At 46.3% G+C, this 16,636-nt stretch overlaps 1 protein-coding gene across 4 annotated transcripts in view; it reads left to right on the top strand.

Annotated features, from left to right (window-relative positions):
* The window catches only part of DBN1 (drebrin 1), a 63,819-nt gene extending 47,660 nt beyond the window's left edge, over window positions 1–16,159 (top strand). Inside the window, exons 8-14 of one of the 4 annotated variants that reach the window (XM_070738820.1) lie at window positions 4,035–4,098; window positions 4,347–4,406; window positions 4,948–5,059; window positions 9,767–9,901; window positions 10,060–10,802; window positions 13,428–13,530; window positions 15,160–16,159. In XM_070738820.1, the coding sequence (XP_070594921.1) occupies window positions 4,035–4,098; window positions 4,347–4,406; window positions 4,948–5,059; window positions 9,767–9,901; window positions 10,060–10,802; window positions 13,428–13,530; window positions 15,160–15,230 (1,288 nt within the window). In that variant the 3' untranslated portion in view covers window positions 15,231–16,159. The remainder of the gene's footprint in view (window positions 1–4,034; window positions 4,099–4,346; window positions 4,407–4,947; window positions 5,060–9,766; window positions 9,902–10,059; window positions 10,803–13,427; window positions 13,531–15,159) is intronic. The other 3 variants (XM_070738821.1, XM_070738822.1, XM_070738824.1) reach the window with 3 other exon arrangements.
* Window positions 16,160–16,636: the final 477 nt, after the last annotated feature.

Raw genomic sequence — 16,636 nt, 5'->3', positions numbered from 1 at the left:
TGACTGAGTTGCCAGTTTCAGGTCACTAAATGAGGATTAACTGCACAGAACTCACTGCTAAACCCTACGGCCAGAAAACGTACCTTCCCAACAGTGTTGGGCTACTAGACTCGATTCACACAGGTTGCTAAATAACTGGTCAATGGGGAAGAGGCTAATGATCTCAGGAAGTATCGCTAGTTTTCTTCTTGAGTTTTCTTTCTCAGCCTTGGCAACTTTAAGATGGATGGACCAATTCTTTCAAAGAATTGTGGCTGGGGAATTCTGGAACTTGAAATCCACATTTTTAAAAAATTGCTAAGATAGCAATACCACTTCACAGTGCTTTTACAGCACTCTTTAAGTGGCTTACAGACTCAGCATATTGCCCCCTCTCCCAGCGATCTGGATTCTCATTTTACTGACCTCGAAAGGATGGAAGTCTCAGTTGACTTTGAGCCTGGTGAGGATTGAACACCTGGCAGTGAGCAGAGTTAGCCAGCAATACTGCATTCTAACCACTGCGACACCACGGAGCATGGTGATTGTGAAACATTGTTCCAGTTAAGATACCTAGTTAAGGCATGACTTAACAAAATTAAATTTGAATTTTTTATAAAGCTGGCTGAGCTAATTGGGTTGGGGGAGTGGTTCTATCATTTGGCTTATTCTTCATATGAGAAATGTCTTTATTATTATTGTAGCAATCATTATTTACAAAAATGAATCATGCAGTGCTTCTATTTGCCTTTGATCCCTATGTTTAAGGTAGCATCTCTGTTAACAAATGAAAGAGAAGGGATGTTAAAAAGAGACCATTTTTGCGTTCTCTGCTTAATTTTGCAGTGGGAGGCAGGCCACAGGATCACTCTACCAAAAAATCCTATAAGGGTTTGTGGTTTTGAATTTAGTTATATAAGGAACACTACACATTCCATAACTTCCCAGAATCAAAAAGCATTTTTGCCACTCTTTAGAAACTCTTTATCGATATGCAAAAATGCCATTTCTAATCACTCAATGTCAAGAAACTGCAAACTTCAGCTCTTCAAAGTAGATGTGCTTATGCTCAGTGAAAACTTAAAGTATCAGCAGCAAATAAGTTTTATGTTCCTATGGGTGAGAGTCAAGGAATTTTAATGAAGGTAGCTTGACCTCAACCTAGATCTATATTCCAGGGAATTTAATGAATGAATGAATTTAAATTAAGTTATTACATTTATAAGCCCCCCAACTCCTTTTGGACTCTGGATGGCAAACAAGCAATGTAAACAATATAAAACAAGCAATATGGATAGCATAAAACAATATAGCGATATAAAAATCCCACAACATTAATTCAGTAAACACATTCACTCCTTTTGGCCGGAGCTGAGTGGCATAGCTCAATGATCTTCATACAGGTATTGGACTTAGAAGCATTGCTCAACCATCTGAAGTTAGAACAGCACAGAAAATGTGACTTGCAATCCTCGCACTTATAACAATTGCACCATTGCCATGGTCACTGACGGCAATGTCCCACGGTCATGTGATCACCGTTTGGGACCTTTGCAGTTGACTTGCAACAAGCAAAATTTGATTTGATTTGATTTGATTTATTAGATTTGTATGCCGCCCCTCTCCGCAGACTCGGGGCAGCTCACAACAACAACAAAAACAATATATATTAACAAATCTAATAATTAAAAAATCTAAGATAACAATTACACATTTAAAATCTAAAAGCAAGAAACCCCAATATAACAAACATATATACAGTCATATCATGTACTAGAACTACATAGGCAGGGGGAGATGTCTTAGTTCCCCCACGCTTGACGACATAGGTCATAACCAACACTTTGAATTGTGACCCGAAACTGATCGGCAACCAATGCAGACTGCGGAGTGTTGGTGTTACATGGGCATTTTTGGGAAAGCCCATGATTGCTCTCACAGCTGCATTTTGCATGATCTGAAGTTTCCGAACATTTTTCAAAGGTAGCCCCATGTAGAGAGCATTACAGTAGTTGAGCCTCGAGGTGATGAGGGCATGAGTGACTGTGAGCAGTGACTCCCGGTCCAAATAGGGCCGCAACTGGTGCACCAGGCGAACCTGGGCAAACGCCCCCCTCACCACAGCTGAAAGATGTTTCTCTAATGTGAGCTGTGGATCGAGGAGGACACCCAAGTTGCGGACCCTCTCTGAGGGGGTCAATAATTCCCCCCCCCAGGGTGATGGACGGACAGATGGAATTGTCCTTGGGAGGCAAAACCACAGCCACTCCGTCTTATCAGGGTTGAGTTTGAGTCTGTTGACACCTATCCAGGCCCCAACAGCCTCCAGACACCGGCACATCACTTCCACCGCTTCATTGACTGGACATGGGGTGGAGATGTAAAGCTGGGTATCATCAGCGTACTGATGATATCTCACCCCATGCCCTTGGATGATCTCGCCCAGCGGTTTCCATTAGGGAAGCCAGAAATCCATTAGGGAAGCCAGATTAGCTTAACAACTGCATGATTCACTTAACGACTACAGTGATTTGCCTAGCAACTGTGACAAAAGTTGTAAAATCAAGTACAATTCACCTATGAAATGCCTTGTTTAGCAATAGAAATTCTGGTCCCGATTGCAATTGTAATTCAAGAAATACCTGTAGCATAATATACACTGCTCAAAAAAATCAAGGGAACACTTAAACAACACAATATACTGTAACTCCAAGTAAATCAAACTCCTAGGAAATCAAACTGTCCACTTAGGAAGCAACACTGATTGACCATCAATTTCACATGCTGTCGTGCACATTCAACTTTGTACAGAACAAAGTATTCAATGAGAATATTTCATTCATTCAGATCTAGGATGTGTCATTTGAGTGTTCCCTTGATTTTTTTGAGCAGCATAGATTAATGATATCTAAGAGACATGGTGGTGCAGTGGTTAGAATGCAGTATTGCAGGCTAATTCTGCCGAACTGCCAGAAGTTTGATCCTGACTGGCTCAAAGTTGACCATCCTTCTAAGGTCAGTAAAATGTTGAGGGCTCTGTAAACTGTTTACCGAGGGCTGTAAAGCACTGTGAAACGGTATATAAGTCTAAGTGCTATTACTATTGCTATATCTGAAGGCTTAGGAAGAATTAAATTTTTTAAAAATAATACTTATATTTGCATGAAATAGTGAAGATTGGCTAACTTTCAAATAGGCATTAGGATACAAAATCAAACAATAAATATGAAACATAGTTGCTTTTCAGAAAAAAATAATAGCCTGAATTATAAAATGTAATAATATGCACAGAAACAACATTCAGACGAACATCCATTTTAAAAGAAGGTATTAAGGTAAGTTGAGAATTGAAATATGATGTCCTTGCAAAACATTTTTTTTCCAGAACTAGAATATAATATGTTTTTTTTTTGCTTTGGATCCTTCAAGGTAAAATGGATGTTAGCAATCCACAGGTTAAAAGGATGTTTTTAATTTCTATGTTCTGAATAAGCTCTGTATAATTTTCTGCTGAATTCTGGCAGGAACTTAAAAAACATTTTTATAAACCAGGTTTTCTCAATTTCCACAAATTTGGGAGGGGAAAAAATGTGCTGGAAATGTCTCCATCCGCTTTGGTGATAACATCATCATTAGCATCACCATTGCTCCCCCCTTTAATTCACTTAAATGATGACATTTGTGCCTCCTCCCTCAGCTGCAGAGAGTTATTGCCAGAAAACAGAGATTGAAAGCCAGTTTTAGAATGGACATCCCACTTTCAGGAATGAAAGGTATAAGACAAATGAAACATTTGGACCTGTTAATGAACACTGAAAGAAGACGCAAATAACAGGTTTGATTAAAAATCAATCAATCAATCCCAGAGCGTGAAATTTATTTATTAAATTTATTTATTTATTATATTTGTATGCCGCCCCTCTCCGTGGCCCTCTGGATGGAGGAGAATACTGAGTTGTGGACACCAATGTTAGGAAACGGCAGAAGTAGTCTGTCAACTCTGCCTAGGATTCTTGAGTCGGTGTCGCAAACGCCCATCTCTCCTTTACCACTAGGCGAAAGCAGCAGAGCCTGGAAGCAGAAGAGGCCAAGCAGCGATTGAAGGACCAGTCCATCTTTGTAAGTGAAGCTGGGGGGGAAGGTTGCCCAGTCGCGCAGCCAGCTTCCCCCGGGATCTTGGCAGGAGGAAGAACGGTGCGCTAAGGCCGGCTGGGCACTTTGGGGGGAACGGATTCTGCAGCCAGGGAGAGGGCGTTGCTTCCCAGGGGGGCTCTCCCTTGCTCCAGCTTCACGCTAGGTCAGGGCCTACGTAGGGCTTCCCGGTGTGGTTGAGGTGCCCTGGGGCTGACGCTGACCTCTCTCCCTAGGGGGAGCAGGAGGACGATGAAGACAGGCAGCAGCCCAAAAAGTCTGAGTCGGAGGTGGAGGTGAGTGCGGCCCCGGGGCACAGCATGCATTGTCTAGGCAAAAAAAACAAAAAACACCCCACAACACCTCCCCTTGCACCCTACTTAGGGCACTGCTGCATGAGGTTGTGGCATTGTGTGCAAAGTTTCAGCAGGGAAAGGTAGGCCTCAGTTTGGTGGCTGTGGTTCTAGTTGGAGTGGTGTGTCGGTGAATGGAGTCTGTGCTTAAGCAGTAGGGTCGGGCCTAAGTTTTATCTTGGGGGGGGGGAAGCGACCTGTGTGTGTTTGTGTGTATGTGCGTGCTTTGTATTCATCTCGCTGGAAGCCAGTTTGTCGTGCCGTTCCTCTTGATGTCACTCTGTGCCATTGTTCCTGCTGGAGGGGGCATGGGGCGGGAGGCGTATCCGTGGCACGCATCGACTACTTTTGTCGCTCTTGACCTGCATGGAAAGGGACGGGGCAGAGCGTTCGGTCTGTATTTCAGGCAGCGGGTACCGGAAGGGCTGTGCCGTGCTTTGACCCTTGTCTCTCTCTCCCCTTTCCCCCCCTCGCTTCCTGGCAGGAGGCAGCCGCCATCATTGCTCAGCGGCCTGACAACCCCCGGGAGTTCTTCCGGCAGCAAGAACGAGTGGCTTCAGCCACCACTGAGACGCCCTCGCCCTTCAACAGAACAGGTAGGCGGCTTGCAAGCGTTCTCCTGCTCTGGGGAGAGAAAGCAAAAATAAATAAAATGCAACTGTGGCTTTTAAGGGACATGACAACCGTGGGAACGTGGCAATGAGGGTTTGGGGGGTTCATAACACTTAGGTGGCCTTTGCATTGGAAAGTGAGAAAATTGCACTTGGATGTTCTAAAGCAGTGTTTCCCAACCTTGGCAATTTGAAGATATCTGGACTTCAACTCCCAGAATTCCCCAGCCAGCATTCGCTGGCTGGGGAATTCTGGGAGTTGAAGTCCAAATATCTTCAAGTTGCCAAGGTTGGGAAACACTGTTCTAAAGCACATGGAATATGCAGAGACCCTGGCAACTTCTGCCACTGAGAGAAAAAGGCAGGCTGGCTGCACCTTAAACCAGCCAACAAAGCCAACTTTTAAAAAAGTATCGGGGTATTAGCTGCTCTGAGTCCATTTCGGAATGAGCGGCATATAAGTACAATAAATAAATAAATCTTATAACACAAATAGAAGGACACCATTCCGTTTAACATTATAAACAGGGTTTGGAACTCACACTCACAGAATATGATTGAATCCAGTTTATTCTCTAGAATTTGATACGCATGTGCATTCATTTTGAAATTTGGGGTGTGTACATGCATAGGCCTCTGTTCCTAACCGAAGCAACCCCAGAATGACAAAATATGTGTTTGACATCACAATACGTCACTATATTGCACCAAGTGTACAAGTGGATAGTACAGAAAGGATGACGAGGGATGGAAAGCGTTGCTTTATTTATTCTTATATTTAAATACTGCTCCTATCACCAGGTAATAGATACCCTGTTTTCCTCAAAATAAGACATCCCCTGATAATAAGCCCAATTGGGCTTTTGAATGAATGGCACTTATTTCAGGCTTCAAAAAATAAATAGGGTTTTATTTTCAGGGAAACATGGTAAGATCAAATAAAATCTTAAGTTCATATCACCATCTTTGTGCAATGAAAATCAAACTGTTTAGCAATCTATTCAAAAGGCACTTTAGTTTTACTTTATTATCATTGCACCTCATACAACAAAATTAAATGCCTTTTCCAATGTACATTATACATAAAAAATAAAACAAATGCACACATTGTTCACATTCTATACCATTGAATAGAAAATATTGCATTAATATTGCAATATATTGTAGAAGTCAATATAGTTACTGCTATGGCATAGAAGCAGTTTTTCAGCCTATTCGTCCCTGTTTTAATTGTCCTGTACCACCTGCCAGATGGTAACAGTTTAAAAAAAAAAAAAGGCTGCCCAGGATGAAATGGATCTTTAAGAATATTTGAATTTTCTTAAGGCAGAGCTATAAAGCTTTTTCAAGGAGAGGAGAGTGTTGAGTCCTCGCACATACGATTGCACCGGCTTCTGCTTGAGCCTGATTGGCTCTGACGCAAGCAGCTGGCAAGTGGGAAAACAAAGCCTATTGCTATTGGCTCAGAGTTTGACAGCTCCACTGTAAAAGGAGCTGTCAAACTGCTCGTTCTCTGTTCTGTTCCATTGGTGCTGAAATAAAAAATGCTGTTACAGTTTAATCCTGAATCTGTTTCCGTTACTGTCAGCTGCTCCTTGCCCATTTAATAGAGAGGGCAACCAATGATCCTCTGGGCAATGACATTAGCCCTCTGGAGCGCTGCCCTATCTGCCACTGTGCATTTGGCAAACCATACACAGGTGCAGGAAGTTAAAATACTCTCTATGGTGCAGTGGTAGAAATTCACGGGCAGTTTTTCATTCATTTGTTGTTTCCTGAGAAGTCTCTTAAGTTTCAAATGACCAAATAAAATGATCTTTGTCGCTTCCTGGAGACCGTAGTGGGGCCATCTTGGCTTCTGGGAAAATCAGTTTTTCACAATGTGATGGGGGGTGGCAGTGGGATTTGTGCGAAGGCTGTGATTGGATAAGAAGTTCAGGGCCAGCAGAGTGTATCTCTTCCACAAGCAATCTAGATCTGCTGCTTAGGACTCGGCTGCAGTCTTTGAAAGGAGGAGCTAAAGTAAAGGTTTTTTTTTTTAAAAAAAAGATGATCTGGGATGGCCAATAGCCTTAATGCCTGTTACAATCTCCTGAGCTGCTTCTGCAAGACGTAGGAGGCAGGCAGCTCAGGGCAGCCATTGTTAGTCTATGCTGCACCTCTACTGTGACTTATTCTGTCTCCTTTTGGGTTGACTCCAAGAGCGAGCCAACCACTTGGGTCCCTACCTGCAGTAAGCTGTACTTTCTGAAATCTTCTGCATTATGCCTTATGTTTTGGACCTCCATATTGTCTATTTGGTTGGCTCTTTGGGGACTCAGATATAGTTACTTCAAGTACAGATTCATTTCCCGTCATTATTGACATCTCCTGCCTCTTGGGTCTCTCTTTTCTTCCCTCAACCTTCCTGCATAGCTGCTCAAACCCTCCACGCTGATCTGTCTTGGCCCTCCCCTTCCCCAGTCCTGGCTTCCCATTTCCTCCTACACGGCCCCTGGCAGTGTCCTCTCCTTCTGTTTGGCATCTCAGGGACTTGCCTTCTTTCCCTGCTATCTGGCCCCGGACTTGAGTATGGACCGCCCAGTGGCAGGGGAAGCGGGATGGGTAACGGAGCGGGCTGCTGGAGGGAAGACTGACTGTTCTCTTCTGCTCTCTTTTTCTCCGTCCGTCTGTCTGTCTTTCTCTCAGCAGGTCGTCTGCACTGTCCTTTCATAAAGACACCTGACAGTGGGCCGCCTTCTTCTTCCTCTTCCTCTTCCTCCCCTCCACGGACTCCCTTCCCTTATATCACTTGCCACCGCACACCAAACCTCTCTTCCTTCTTCCCATGTAGGTAGCCAGGGCCTGGCTGGGCTTTGGGAAGTTGGCTTGCAGAGGTGGCTCCTCAAGGGGCTTTGCTCAGGGGTGGAACGCTCCCGGTTCGCTTGTGCTTGTCGGTCTTTGGAGAGCCAATCGTGAAAGGAGCGTGAGGCTCCGCCCACCTGCCCAGATGCCGCCATTTGGGTTCTTTCACCCTCTACGGAGGCACATTATGCTTTATGCATGTGCAGAAGGTTGAAGAACCAAATGGCAGCACCTGGGCAGGTGGGCGGAGCCTCACACTCCCTTCGCGACTGACAGACACAAGCGAACCCGGAGCATTTCACCCCTGGCTTTGATATACCCCAGAGGCTCTTTCTCTCTCTCTCTCTCTCTCTTTTTGCCATGTCCCATCTCATCTCACCTCTGAAAGCAGGAACTATCCCTCACAGAGACCGGCTCACGAAAGCCTTACCTAAAGTATGAAACCAAATATTTAAAAACCCGGATGTGATTAAAAACAGCAAGACAATCTCGTGGAAACCCAAACTGTAAAAATGGAGATGCCTTGACAGAAGTCAGAGAGAGGCTCTCCAGAACAGCTTGGCATTTTAAAAGCTTCTAAAATGAACGGGGGGGGGGGGAGGGAAGAGGTGGTACCCTGGTCCAAACCAGTTCCATAGCCTCACGCTGCCACAGAAAAAGCAGCGCCTCCTCGCTTCAGATGAAAGCGCCGGGGCTGGGGAGAGGGAGGCCTTGAATGAGGTTTCCACAGTAACAATCCTCCATTCATTGGTCCGCCCTCCCCCCATTAATCTCGGCACATGGGTTGCTCCAGGAACACTCCTACGTCCAACCATTGGCTCCCAGGCCAAAGTACAAACACCACCACCTGGGGCAACCACCGTTTTATCCCAATTTCAATTGCTGGAAGCTAAAGCACCCGCATGAGAAAACCCACAGCATTTAAACATAGCAGGCCTGTTTCTGGGGTGGAGAGAAGGAGGAGGCTCCCTGCCTAGATTGTGTTGGTGGGGAAAAGCCAAGGGTGGCAGTGTTGGCTTAATCTGCTGCTTGGGAAACAATGAGAATCTGGCACAACTCTCTTACCCTACGGCTTGCTTCTTCCGAAGACAGTTAACAGAGGGGTGTGGATACAGCCTGTCATTTTAAAATGTCACTTGGCAGCAGGAAAACTGCAGCCTTACATTTCCCTTGAGTCAGGCCCTTCTCTGTTGTTCTGTGGGGCTCCCGAGTTTGCTTTCTGTCCTCTGACCCCATCAAAGGCAGGCAATGCAGGGAGTGGGGTGGGTGGGTGTTTCACTGCTCCACACTCCAGCATGTTTGTCCAATGGAAAGGGAGGATTTATTGATTGGTTTATTTTATTTATTCAATTTTTAATGCCGCCCTTCTCCTTAGACTCAGGGCGGCTTACAACCTTTAAGCAGTAGCACTTTTTAACAGAGCCAGCATATTGCCCCCACAATCCGGGTCCTCATTTTACCCACCTCGGAAGGATGGAAGGCTGAGTCAATCTTGAGCCGGTGATGAGATTTGAACCGCTGACCTGCAGATCTAGCAGTCAGCTTTAGTGGCCTGCAGTACTGCACTCTACCCACTGCGCCACCTCGGCTCTTATGAATGGATGGCCTTGCGCCGCAACTTGGAGGAAGAGAAAGAGAGATTTCTGGGTTTCTATTCTCGGCTACGAAATCATGTAATTTTTTAAATTTATTTTGGAGATGCTGTTAGAACCTGTTACTCTTTTGGTTTCAAGTGAAGGTGCCACATCTTTTCTGTAGGCACTTGGGGGGGTGCCCTGTGCCTCAGGGACTTGTGGCTTTTTTGCCTTGTCCGCTCCCTCTTGAGTGCCCTGTGTGGCTCGTTCACAGGCAGCCAGACGGAAACACACAGAAAGGCCTCTGCCTCTGCTAGTAGCCCCTGTGACTCCAGCACAGCTTCCACGCCAGTGGCTGAGCAGATTGAGCGCGCCCTGGATGAGGTGACGCAACAGGATGCTCTCAAAGGTAGGCGCTGCTCCCGTCTCCGAAGTCAGTGTTGTCTCTGTTCCCAGACGAATTAGCAGGGCGTTGGTGATCTTTGCTCTCTTTCCAATGCGCAGAGGACCCAGCCCCGTGCCACCCTCCAAACACTCTCCCCCCCTCTTGCTTCCCCCCTCTTGCAGACTCCCCCAGCCCCGGCAGTGAAGAGACAGGCATGGCGTCGGCTATGAAGTGGGCTCCCCCCAGTGAAGAACAACCAGTGGAGAAAGCGGAAGAGCCTCCTGGGGCTACAGCCTGGCAAGGCCCCGACTGGACAGAACCACAGCCGAGTGGGACTGACCTTGTCGAAGACATGGCACTCCCAGAGAGCAAAGAAGAGCCTCCGTTCCCAGTAGCCCCGCCTGCCAAAGAGGAGCCCCAGTTCCCCGCAGCCCCACTCTCGGTGCAGAGCGAGGATGCTTTGGATCTGGGGGAGGCCTTTGGCTTTTCACAACCGCCTGTGCCCCCCTCTGAGAACATTCTCGACCTGTGGCAGAACGACAGCGCCGTGGCGGAACCCACCCCTCCCGATGCCTGGGAGCTCCAGCAGGGTGGGCCTCCCACTCCGGCCCCGTGGGATCTTCGCGATGGGCCTGCCATGCCTGCCCCCATGCTGGTTGAGGTGGATGTCCCTCCAGGGGCACCGGAGCCCCCGTCTTCTGCAGTCCTCCCCGAAGACAACCTCTTGAACTTCAACGACTTGCCTGAGCCCCCAGCAACTTTCTGTGACGCGGATCAGGACGAAGAGCCGGCCAGCATTATCGCTGTCGAAGGGCTGCATCAGATGACGCTCAGCTACCAGCATGCCCTCCAGGAAGCCTCTGGGGTGCACCAGGAGCCCCAGTTGCTCACCAACGGGGAGACTGCCCAAAAGGAAAGCACGCAGGTAAGGCCGACAAGGCTTCAAAAACAATGTTGCAATCCCTATGGCTGGCCATCGGAAGCAGAACAAAGTGAGGCTACTATAGCGTGACGGCTTCCCATGGCGCACTTTCACAGACCGCATTCGCACCAGACTTAGCTGAAACAAGTTTGAGTGGCTTGTGGTTGAGAGCATGGTGATAACCCAGATGTTATTTTAACTTAGAAACATAGACGGCAGAAAAAGACCTCATGGTCCATCTAGTCTGCCCTTATACTATTTCCTGTATTTTATCTTAGGATGGATCTATGTCCCAGGCACGTTTAAATTCAGTTACTGTGGATTTACCAACCACGTCTGCTGGACGTTTGTTCCAAGCATCTACTACTCTTTCAGTAACATAATATTTTCTCACATTGCCTCTGATCTTTTTCCCCAACTAACCTCAGATTGTGTCCCCTTGTTCAGTGATTTTCAACCTTTTTTGAGCCGCGGCACATTTTTTACATTTACAAAATCCTGGGGCACACCACCAACCAAAATGACACAAAATGACACCCTAAGACACTCTCCTCTCTTTTTCCATCCCTGTCTCCTCCCCACCCTTGTGTGTGTGTGTGTGTGTGTATACACACTCTTGAACCATTTCCAAAAACAGGTGAGGGCTGGGGGTTTTTCTCTCTTATTCTTTGGGTGCTTTTTATCATATGCTTTAAATCAGGAGTCACTTCTCTCTCTCTTTTATTTCTCTCTCTTTCCTCTCATTCTCTGTCTCAATCATTTTCTCATTTCTCTTTTTTCCTTCCCCTTTTTGCTCATTTCTCTCTTGCTCTCTCTCCCTTCCTCTCCTTTACTCTCTCTCTCTCTCTTGCCTTCTTTCTCTCTCACGCTTGCTTTCTCTCTTGCTTTCTCTCTCTCACTCTCTTTCTCTCTTTCTCTCTCTCTTGCTTGCTTTCTTTCTCTCTCTTTCTTTCTTGCTCTCTTTCTCACTCTCACTCTCTCAGCAAAAAGTTGCGAGACCGGAACCTGAGCTTCCTTCTTCACGGCACACCTGATCATGTCTCGCGGCACACTAGTGTGCCACCGCACACTGGTTGAAAAACACTGCCCTTGTTCTTGTGTTCACTTTCCTATTATAAACACTTCCCCCCTGAACCTTATTGAACCTTTTAACATATTTAAATGTTTCAATCATGTCCCCCCTTTCCCTTCTGTCCTCCAGACTATACAGATTAAGTTCATTAAGTCTTTCCTGATAAGTTTTATGCTTAAGACCTTCCACCATTTTTGTAGTCCGTCTTTGGACCCGTTCAATTTTATCAAAATCTTTTTGTAAGTGAGGTCTCCAGAAATGAACACAGTATTCCAAATGTGGTCTCACCAGCGCTCTATACAGCGGGATCACAATCTCCCTCTTCCTGCTTGTTATACCTCTAGCTATGCAGCCAAGCATTCTACTTGCTTTCCCTACCGCCTGACTGCACTGTTCACCCATTTTGAGACTGTCAGAAATCACTACCCCTAAACCCTTCTCTTCTGAAGTTTTTGCTAACACAGAACTGCCAATACAATACTCAGATTGAGGATTCCTTTTCCCCAAGTGCATTATTTTACATTTGGAAATATTAAACTTAATATTAAATATCTCCGAGACCGCCTCCTGCCGCACGAATCCCAGCGACCGATTAGGTCCCACAGAGTGGGCCTTCTCCGGGTTCCGTCAACTAAACAATGTCGGTTGGCGGGCCCCAGGGGAAGAGCCTTCTCTGTGGCGGCACCGGCCCTCTGGAACCAACTCCCCCCGGAGATTAGGACTGCCCCTGCTCTTCCTGCCTTCCGTAAACTCCTTAAAACCCACCTTTGCCGTCAGGCATGGGGGAACTGAAACATCTCCCCCTGGGCACGTTTAATTTATGCATGGTATGTCTGTGTGTGTGTCTGTTAGCATATGGAGTTTTTAATATTTAAACATTTTAAACTTGTCTGATTACCCATGATTTGTTTCTACATGTTGTGAGCCGCCCCGAGTCTTCGGAGAGGGGCGGCATACAAATCTAAGTAATAAATAATAAATAAAATAAATAAATAAACTGCAGTTTCCATTGCTTTGACCAATTATCTAGTAAAGCTAAATCATTTGCCATATTACAGATGCCTCCATGAATATCAACCCTATTTAACTTATTGGATGAATCAGGACATCATATTATGCCAGGGTCTGATTGAAGCATAGAATGATATACAAAGAAACTTAGTGGATTTTGTTAGTTTAGATTTAAATTTAGCATTTTCTCTGAATACTTGAAGTATTTGCTTACCTTGCTACTGGAGAAGTGCTATATAGAGTTTCTTTTCCTGCAAATAAATGAATGAAAAGACGGATAAATTCCTATGCAGTCTTAAATAGTGTTTGTTCCATTCATGCAGATTAATTAATCGTTTGTGTGGGGGGGTTTAACAACGTTTTTGTACAATGAGAGTTGTGAAAAGATGGTCCTTCCCCTGCGTGTGAATGAATAGCAACCTTTTGTGCAAGTTGTAATGAGGTGGAGTAGGCAAGCACAGATGATGGTTATTCTGTATTTTCATAAATTGGGAATAGACACTGTGAACGTCTTTCAATGCAACAATTTGATTTTTCTCTTCCAGACCAGTGAGGGCTATTTTAGCCAATCACAAGATGAAGATTTTAACCAATCAGAAGAACTCTCTGCTAAAGCTCCTCCTCCAGTGTTCTACAATAAGCCCCCAGGTAGGCTCTCAGATTTATAGGGGGTCTTGGAGAAATCCATGCCATAACAAAAAACAAGAAATTAATTTAAAAGGCAGTAATATCAAATTCTGCATTTGATGGGGGGGGGGGAGGTTGAAATATAAACACTGGCAGACCTTGCTTGGCAGTGATGCCTGTGAAACGAATGTGGGTGTCCTTTTCAAGCACAAGTTAAGCATGAACCACCAGCATGAAAAATTGGAAGTTTTAAACAAGAGATTAGACAACCATTTGTCTGAATTGGTGTAGGGTTTCCTGCCTGAATGGGGGGTTGGACTAGAAGACCTCCAAGGTCCCTTCCAGCTATCCTGAGGTGAATTGACGGGAAGAACATAGAATCTAAGTTGCTGTTTTTTCAAACTTGCCGATCTTAAAGATGTTTGGATTTCAAATCCCAGAATTGCCCAGGCAGCGTGAGGTAAATTTACAAGGTTGAGCATAGAGAGAAGGAAGAATTCCTGACTATAGGAGCTGTCAGCAAGTGGAATAGGCCGCAACCTAATTGATGAGTTCTCTCTTGGCTGAGGTGGAGGTCAGTTCCCAAATATGCACCAGTTTATCCAGTTTGAACCACATAACCTCTGTGGTCCTTTACAGCTCTGCGATTCTAAGAGCGGCTAATTGTGAGGGCAGTACAGTGGTACATCTACCTAAAACGCCTCTACTTACAAACTTTTCTAGGTAAGAACCGGGTGTTCAAGATTTTTTTTGCCTCTTCTCAAGAACCATTTTCCACTTACAAACCTGAGCCTCCGAAACTATAACCGGAAAAGGCAAGGAGAAGCCTCTGCGGGGCCTCTCTAGGAATCTCCTGGGAGGAAACAGGGCCGGAAAAAGTGGGGAGAAGCCTCCGTGGGGCCTCTCTAGGAATCTCCTGGGAGGAAACAGGGCCGGAAAAAGTGGGGAGAAGCCTCCGTGGGGCCTCTCTAGGAATCTCCTGGGAGGAAACAGGGCCGGAAAAAGTGGGGAGAAGCCTCCGTGGGGCCTCTCTAGGAATCTCATGGGAGGAAACAGGGCCGGAAAAAGTGGGGAGGAGCCTCCGTGGGGCCTCTCTAGGAATCTCCTGAGAGGAAACAGGGCCTCCACCCTCCCTATGGTTTCCCCAATCGCATGCATTATTTGCTTTTACATTGATTCCTATGGGAAAAATTGCTTCTTCTTACAAACATTTCTACTTATGAACCAGGTCACAGAACAAATTAAGTTCATAGGTAGAGGTACCACTGTATAAGCGTTGCATGGTCACATTGTTCTAATAGACAGGGAACATCTGAATGGTTAGGCCAGACATGAAAATAGGATTTCATGTGACTGGGGAATGCCATCCTATCATGTGGATCACGGTTACTTCATCCAAGTGTGACCACCGCTGTCCTTCAGGCTTCCCCAGCAACCGAGGGAACGGAGAGGTGGATCTCCATTTGTGGTCCGCTCAGTCAGACCTTCCTAATGACTGAACACGCTCTAACCTTCTGTCGAGGTGTGAAATGGGCTCCCCTCGGGATTCCTGAAATAGAAGCATTAGTGGATTTCCGTGGAGAAGGCAAACAACCAGGCCTGCCTGGAGCTAATCTTTTCCTCTTCTTCTTCTTCTTCCTTTTCCCTCAGAGATTGACATCACCTGTTGGGATGCTGACCCAGTGCCAGAAGAAGAGGAGAGCTTTGGGGGCAGCGTTTAAGGCTGACTCTCGGGCCAAACTCCTCAACCCTGCACCTAGCAAGCCCGGTGTCTGCAAGCCTGGAGCAGCCGCAGTGAGGGCCTGGTGCCCCCTTGCTCCATATTGTAGCCCTGCGGTCCATGGCCTCAGATTGTACCTCGGCCAGATAGAAAAAAATCTGGGAGGGGGAATAACTTTTTCCAGTGCGCGCTCTTTCTTTCTCTCTCTCTTTTCTCTCTCTTTTCTCTCTCTTTTTCTAATGGTGTCAAATAGGAAATGTGTAAATCTGCCTGGTCCCCTCTTTGTTGGTAGCTTCCCTGCAGACCCCTTTCCTGTTGCCTTTGCCCACGTGGGGTTTTTTCAGATCCTTCCTGTCCCAACGCCATTTATGCCATTTGGGTTGATCTCTTGGGATGGGTGTGTGTGCTGCTCTTGGGGGAGGGTGGGAGGGCCTTTCCTCCACTCAGGCTCTGCCGAGAGCTTTGAGTTATTTTGCACGGATTTTAAAATAAAAATAAAAAATAAATTATGGCAATAAAATGGCCCTGTGTGGGCAAGGCGCCGGCTTCCATCTCTTCCCTCTCTCCGCTTGGCCCCCAGGGAAGCAGAAGCCCTCGTCCATTCCGGGGTTCCAAGCAAACGTTAGCAGCAAGAGACGCTCTTCCCCTCCCAGCTCAGCTCAGCTCCGTGGCCCTCTGGTCGGAGACCGAGCCTGTCCCGGACCCTTCTCCTCAGGTCTTTCTTTGCCCTGAGCGCCTGGGACAAGGGGACCCTCTGGATGGGCACCCTTCTCCTCTCTCTTCCTTCTTTCTTCCTCCTCGTCCATTCCATGCTTCGTTTTCCTTTCCCTCCCGTACGGTAATTGTTATTTTTTTTTTTGGAAAGCACAAATTCTGTAACAGCAATGTGCTTATGTATGTTAATAAATAAATTGATTCCAAAGCAGGGCATCTGGCTTTGAAATCCAGGATGACTTTATTGAAAGGGGGGGCAGAATGTGGGGGCCGGGGGCGGGGGAAATGCTGAAGATTTGTAGGAGCCCCCCCCTAAGGAGTCTGGCTGAGTTCTACAGAAAACCATGGAGGGCAGAGGCCTATTGTGTTTTTATTTCCTGTGGCGGTCGTTTTCTCCGCTACCATAAATGGTTAGAAATGTACTTTTATATAAAGAGTGTTGGGGAGGGAGGATTGTGCAATTTTTAAAATTCATGCGGCAAGGAGGCATTTGTGTGTGGCAAGAGCACAGAGGAATGGTGGTAAACATCTGTCCAGTGATTGACATTGCGTGAACACACCACTAGATGGAGCTGGTGATAAAGGAATGCTGTCCCGGAACAGGCCGTCTACCACTGAACAGAGCGCGGGATAGTGCCTAGTCTTTGGGGTGGGAGGCAAGGGCTGGCTTCCCTTTGAAGCCACTGTTAACAT

This window comes from Erythrolamprus reginae, chromosome 2, assembly GCF_031021105.1.
Source record: "Erythrolamprus reginae isolate rEryReg1 chromosome 2, rEryReg1.hap1, whole genome shotgun sequence".
Lineage (NCBI taxonomy): Eukaryota > Metazoa > Chordata > Lepidosauria > Squamata > Dipsadidae > Erythrolamprus > Erythrolamprus reginae.
This window is presented reverse-complemented; position numbering and strand designations above follow the sequence as displayed.